Source organism: Poecilia reticulata, linkage group LG6 (genome assembly GCF_000633615.1).
Source record: "Poecilia reticulata strain Guanapo linkage group LG6, Guppy_female_1.0+MT, whole genome shotgun sequence".
Taxonomy (NCBI): Eukaryota; Metazoa; Chordata; class Actinopteri; order Cyprinodontiformes; family Poeciliidae; genus Poecilia; species Poecilia reticulata.
The window spans coordinates 8,443,752-8,450,450 of NC_024336.1; the positions used below are offsets into that span (position 1 = coordinate 8,443,752).

Consider the following 6,699-nt stretch of genomic DNA (forward strand, 5'->3'; position numbering starts at 1 on the left):
AGCAGTACAGAAGAAACAGTGCCATCTATAGTCATGATGGTCAAAAGCATCAGCGGCTTCTTTTGGAATGCAATTACATTTGCAAACTTTTTATTATTATTATTTTGTGTGTGTGCTTTGGGAAAGAAAATTGCACAAAAATTGTAATTTCTACATAATATATATATATGTATATATTATGAAACTGTATATTTTTCAATTTCTTATGTTGTATTTTACTTATTTGAGCTTCATTTTAAAATGAAGCTCAAATAAGTACTTCTGTTACTGCTTTCTGATGCGAACATCCTTAATAAGAAAGAGAACCATCAAATCTAGCAGGACTTGGGTGTGAAACAGCTTTTATTTTGAAGGGGCTCGGTGGATGTTGCACATGCATTGACGTGCGTTTGGCTCCAACCAGACGGAGGCAAAGAGAGAAATAGAGAGAGAAATAGAGAAATAGAGAAGGAGAGAGAGCAAGCAGAGGGTTTGACCGGCGCTCTGACTCTGTGTTGTGCAGACGGAATACTGAGGCTCCTGCGTTGGAGGGGAAACCTCTTCATTCGGCTCCAAAGAGGATTTTAAATGAAGGTTTCGGGTTTGCTGCTGGGGATCGCGGATTTTTGTTCCGTTTATCTCCCCCGCCGCGGGATGAGAAGCTGAGGGACGGGGACAGGAGAACCGCGGGGAGACGCTGCGTTCAGCTCGGCAACAAAGAAGCGCTCAGGGAAGCTGCTGAGGCTGAGGGAACGTCAAGTTATTCCCAACAAACAGAAAGTCGTGCTGTGGATCCTTCCTCGCAATGCTGCTGCACGGACTGCTCCGCACGGCGGTCTCTCTGCTGCCCTTCATCCTGTCCGCCTCCTTCAGGGTCAACGCTCAGTACGGAGACCGAGGAATGTCTATCCCGGAACACGGATTCTGCCAGCCGATCTCCATCCCGCTGTGCACGGACATAGCATACAACGAGACCATCATGCCGAACCTGCTGGGCCACACGAACCAGGAAGACGCGGGACTGGAAGTCCACCAGTTCTACCCCCTGGTGAAAGTGCAGTGCTCCCCGGATTTAAAGTTCTTCCTCTGCTCCATGTACGCACCCGTGTGCACGGTGCTGGAGCAGGCGCTGCCCCCGTGCCGCTCTCTGTGTGAGCGCGCTCGGCAGGGCTGCGAGGCGCTGATGAACAAGTTCGGCTTCCAGTGGCCCGACAGCCTCGCGTGCGAGAAGTTCCCGGTGCACGGCGCGGGCGAGCTGTGCGTGGGCCAGAACATGTCGGACCGCGCGGAGCCGGAGGGGCCCGGGCACTACCCCACCGCGCGCTCCCCGCCCGAGCCCACGCACGGTCAGTTCAGGTGTCCGGGGCCCCTCGTAGTCCCCCCCTACCTGAACTACCGCTTCTTGGGGCAGGAGAACTGCGGCGCCCCGTGCGAGCTGAAGAAGTCTCATGGGATGATGTACTTCAGCGAGGAGGAGCTGAAATTTGCTCGTATTTGGATCGGAATCTGGTCGATCCTGTGCTGCGCCTCCACTCTGTTCACGGTGCTGACCTACCTGGTGGATATGAAGCGCTTCAGCTACCCAGAGCGGCCCATAGTCTTCCTGTCTGGCTGCTACACCATGGTGTCCATCGCCTATATTGCTGGATTCCTACTGGAGGACAAGGTGGTTTGCAATGATCGCTTTGAGAAAGAAATGAGGACTGTGGTGCAGGGCACCAAGAAGGAGGGCTGCACCATCCTCTTCATGATGCTCTACTTCTTCAGCATGGCCAGCTCCATCTGGTGGGTCATCCTGGCCCTCACCTGGTTCCTGGCGGCCGGGATGAAGTGGGGCCACGAAGCTATCGAGGCTAACTCCCAGTACTTCCACCTCGCAGCCTGGGCCGTTCCCGCCATAAAGACCATCACCATCCTGGCAGTTGGCCAGGTGGACGGAGACGTGCTGAGCGGGGTCTGTTTTGTGGGCATCAACAGCGTGGACGCCCTCCGAGGCTTCGTCCTGGCGCCTCTCTTCGTCTACCTGTTCATCGGGACTTCCTTCCTCCTGGCCGGATTCGTGTCCCTCTTCCGCATCCGGACCATCATGAAACACGACGGCACCAAGACAGAGAAGCTGGAGAAGCTGATGGTGCGGATCGGGATCTTCAGCGTGCTCTACACCGTGCCGGCCACCATCGTCATCGCCTGCTACTTCTACGAGCAGGCCTTCCGCGAGCAGTGGGAAAGGACGTGGGTCAGCCAGTCGTGTAAGACGTACGCCGTGCCTTGCCCCATCCAGAACCACCCCAACATGAGCCCGGACTTCACCGTCTTCATGATCAAGTATCTCATGACGCTCATAGTGGGAATCACTTCCGGCTTCTGGATCTGGTCTGGTAAGACCCTGAACTCATGGCGGAGGTTTTACACGAGACTGACCAACAGCAAGCAGGGCGAAACCACAGTGTGACGGGCTTTTCACAAACTCACTCCTGTGTTCTGGACCCACCAGAGACCTTCGCTCTGTTTTATTGTACATACACATTTGTGAGATTTTTTTTTTAAAGTATATATTTGTATTTAAAGGCTGAAAAAAATAATCCATCTTTTTTCATCTTTGGATATGTTGGAGAAACATCACAAAAAGCCAGCTAACCGTAGCGAATCCTGGTGTCTGTCTCATGACCCGATTGACTGTGGACACCCATGGGAGAACTTCACACGGAGTGTTTGTGTCTGTAGGTCGGTGGAGTGTTTGTGAGCGAGTGCAGCGTCTATTCTAAGAAGAGTCCCGTGAAACCCAAGTGCTTCCTCGTGGCCTCATCTTATCCTGATTAACCAGCTGCACTTTGTGTCTGAGGAAGCAGCTTATGCTTTCTGAGGCCTCGCGTTGGCCGCCTGGGACAAGAAACGCGGTGCGGCTCCTACTTTTTTTTAATCAGGAGTCACTGAGACAGATGGTTATGGACAGTGTGTTTTATGGGCCCTTGCAAATGTAACATTCCTCTGTTAAAGTAAAAAAAAAGAAGTTCTTATTGCCGTGCAAATGGAAAATAAGGTTTCTGCTGCAGAACTCCGGCTCTGAACCAAGACGGTTTTCACTCTTTCTTTTCTTTCTTTCTTTCTTCCGTTTTTTTTTTTTTTTTTTTTTTTTTTTTGCAATATGGGAATCCTTAGTGCAAAATGCCTTCCTCCACAGAGATACAGCAAACCTGAGCAAAATAATCTTCAGAGCTCAGTCAAATAAAACAAGGGGATTTGGGATTGGAAATAGTTTCGGACACATTTAGCCACATATTTAGGAGATTTAAGGTAAAAATAGAATAATTTTTAATTTTGCTTTTTAGACACCGTGGGATTTTAGATGGAACTTATAAAAAATGTTGAAGAATTAAAATTATGTGACTCGTAGGCAAATTTTGACCATTGATAAATTGCTCTAAAAATTATTATGATAAACAATAATATTGTTGTTTTGAGACCATTTTCAAGTAATAGAATGATAATGGCAAAAATAATGCAAGGTTGCCCTCTCAAATATCAATAAACTTTAATTTAGTAAAGAACACCTAATACTGGAACTGGAAGATATTTGAAATATTCTCCCCCAAAAGCCTCCGACCAAAACCAAGAAACGAAATGGAAATAAAAACCACCCACCACCGAGACCATGAATGAAACAGATTATGAGGAGAATTGCTCTGTAAAAACATTAATTATCAGAATGGAAATTATCCAGCTGATTTTAATTGATCATGCGGTCAATTGATTTATTGCTTACTGCGAGAGGCTAGTCACTGATCAGTTTAATAAGCTGCTGGTCATTTAATAACTTCATCTTTTCCAACCTTTGTTGTGGAACTTTTTCAACTGGCGATAAATCGGGCCAGCAAAGGAAATGTGGTGAAGCGGTTCTAATTAAAAAGATCTGCGAAAAGTTATTTGGTTTTGATCAGGAGTCATTATGTGACCCATTTTATTGAGTCAATTGGCTCAAATGGGGTTAGCAACCAAAATAAATGGGAATAAAGAAATATAGAGCAGGAAGCGATTAATAGGATTAATCAGGTTAATGACAATGAATCGACTATTGAAATAATGATCAACTAATTTAACAATCAATTAATCGTTCAAGTGGAATGTACAGACCCCAACCATTTCCTAAATGAATAACATATTCAGAGCAGTAAACAGCACAAAATAATCTATATTTTGGATTTAAGATTAAAACCATTTCTGTGTCAATATGTTTGACACAGAACTCAAGCGGCAGTTTCAGGTTAAAAAACAAAGAAAAAACATTTTCAACCAACTCTTGCTATCCAATTATTAATCTTAATAAATAACACCAGATCAGGCCTGCGCTGTGTGGACGTTCAGTCCAGCTGAAAGGCCTGAGCTTCCCACATGTTGATGTTTGAAGGATTTTCTTTAGCTACAGATTCATCCTTTTCTCCAAATGATCAAGTACTCACTAAAGGAATGCTGTTATTGCATTTTATGCAGTAAGTGCTTATTTTCTTATTTCAAAAATTTCTAAAATTTCTAATTGTATTAAAAAGATAAAATCTGCAGAATGGGCCCGTTTTTATCTGATTAATTGATTATTTGGCTGAATAATTGATAGAATAATCAACTACTAAAATAACTTAGTTGCAACTCTAAAATAAAGATTTCAGAGGAGGATATACGATTCAGCAAAGGTACATGTGTGATATGAGAGGCTATATATCCACCATAACAGTTAACCTGTTAAACAGTTATCAAGTACAAAATAACGTTAGCAAGTGACTGTTGGTCCAAAATAAGGGTTGAAAGGTGATGGTGTGAAATGACCCAAATTAATTAATAATTTAATATAAACAAACCTGATCATTCACAGATTCACATCTATTCCTCCACAGCTCAGAATTAGTGCATTAATATGTTTTGATGAAATTAAATGAAGAAGCAGCAGATGCTTTACATTTTTAAAAGTAGCTGGTTTTACTCACAGGTGAGAAATGATCAAATATCTGTATATCTGTCAAACTTTGGATATTTTTGACAGTTGTACAAATAATTAGCAGAACATCTAAAGAAAAATAATATGGAGTGGTTTCATAATAACTATTTTTAGAGCAAAAAAAGTAAACCCTGAATTTGGATTTTAGAGCTTTTATTGCACTCTTTCTGGGTCTTTATTTGACATAAAAACAAATTTAGCTAAACATGATAGAAAAATGTTAGATGTGCTAGATGCAATTTTAATTCACAAGAAGGTAAATCCAAGCAGAATTATTGATGCAGCTGGCCTTGCAGGATGTAATCTGCATTATTTTGTGGGTAACAAGGCTGTGAAAACGTGGTGGGTCAAAGTGGAAGGCTGTGGGCGCCACATGATGATGCATTAGAGGGACGTAAACGCCAGGACTCTTCATTTTAATCCACCATTGAAAATAATATTCTGACAGTTTATGGAGATGTGCGTTGTCCATAGGATAGTGGGTCTCTGAGGCTATACAGGAGGCTGTAATGGAGGGATTGGGGTGGGGGTGGAGGTGAGGGTGGGGGAGATCCATGAATATGTAACCTTGTTTTTTACTTGGAAGCTGAATGTTTGAGTTGGTGTTCAAAGGCCTGTCGGTGAGGTGCAGATTGTGGAGAACATGGCTGCAATGCAGGACTGAAACGCAGCCAGCAGCTTGCATGTCTTCCACTGCAGAAAGGAAGCATTGTGTTGAAATGCAGAGTGGCCACTCACACACACACACACACACACACAAGCACACACACAGACTGCGTATCCTTGTCGGATTCTCTTCCACACGGTGCTTCCGATTCCTAAGAACTCTTTTATTGTCTTGACGTATCTACAGTTGTCATGGCTTTGAAGTAATTTTCGTTACCTTTGCTATGAAGAGAACATTTTATATTTATAGAAAAAAAATCTTATATAAGCACACATTACATTAATTTCTTTATAAATAAAAAACAAACTCACCCGTTCAACTTTTGAGCTATTTGTCTAATGTCTTTTTCTTCTGTCAGAAAAGTACAGCAATTGACTATATATGTCCGTTATATACACTGCTCAAAAAAATAAAGGGAACACTTAAATAACACAATATTACTCCAAGTAAATCAAACTTCTGTGAAATCAAACTGTCCACTTAGGAAGCAACACTGATTGACAACGGGGATCCTCGTCGGGTCAATCAGTGTTGCTTCCTAAGTGGACAGTTTGATTTCACAGAAGTTTGATTCCCCTCCCCATATATATATATATATATATATATATAAGGAGGGGAGGGCCGGGCCGCTCGGCTCTGAAGATTCCTTCAGAAGCTAATATGTGGCTTGGACGAGCCGATCTCAGTGAGCGTTCTGGGTGTTTTCTCTCTGAGCAGCTGCAGAGGAACGGCGAGGAAAAGGAAATTCTTCACATGAAAGATGTGCTGCTGAACTTTCAACTATGCAGACAGTAAAGATTGGAATTTATTATTTTTTAAGGGGGGCTCGCTTTTTAACCCAAATTCCTTTTTGCTTCCAGAAGTTGGTTTGAGAGGAAGTCTAGTGAATAACGCGCTCCATTTCATGCAGCGTAACAGCCTGGCTTAGAGTTACACAGATTGTACGACATTGTTCTGTCTACATTGTCGTATAATCTGTGTAACTGACTGTGTGACAGCATAAGCTCACCTATCAACAATCTTTGCTGCTTCAAACACCACCAGGCTGAGCTTTATCGTAAAGATG

At 43.5% G+C, this 6,699-nt stretch overlaps 1 protein-coding gene across 1 annotated transcript; it reads left to right on the forward strand.

Moving 5' to 3' along the window:
- Nucleotides 1-362: 362 nt before the first annotated feature.
- On the forward strand, nt 363-3,490 carry fzd1 (frizzled class receptor 1). The gene has a single exon (XM_008411058.2). It carries the CDS (start codon nt 785-787, stop codon nt 2,429-2,431), a length of 1,647 nt encoding a protein of 548 aa, XP_008409280.1. The 5' UTR covers nt 363-784; the 3' UTR covers nt 2,432-3,490.
- Nucleotides 3,491-6,699: the final 3,209 nt, after the last annotated feature.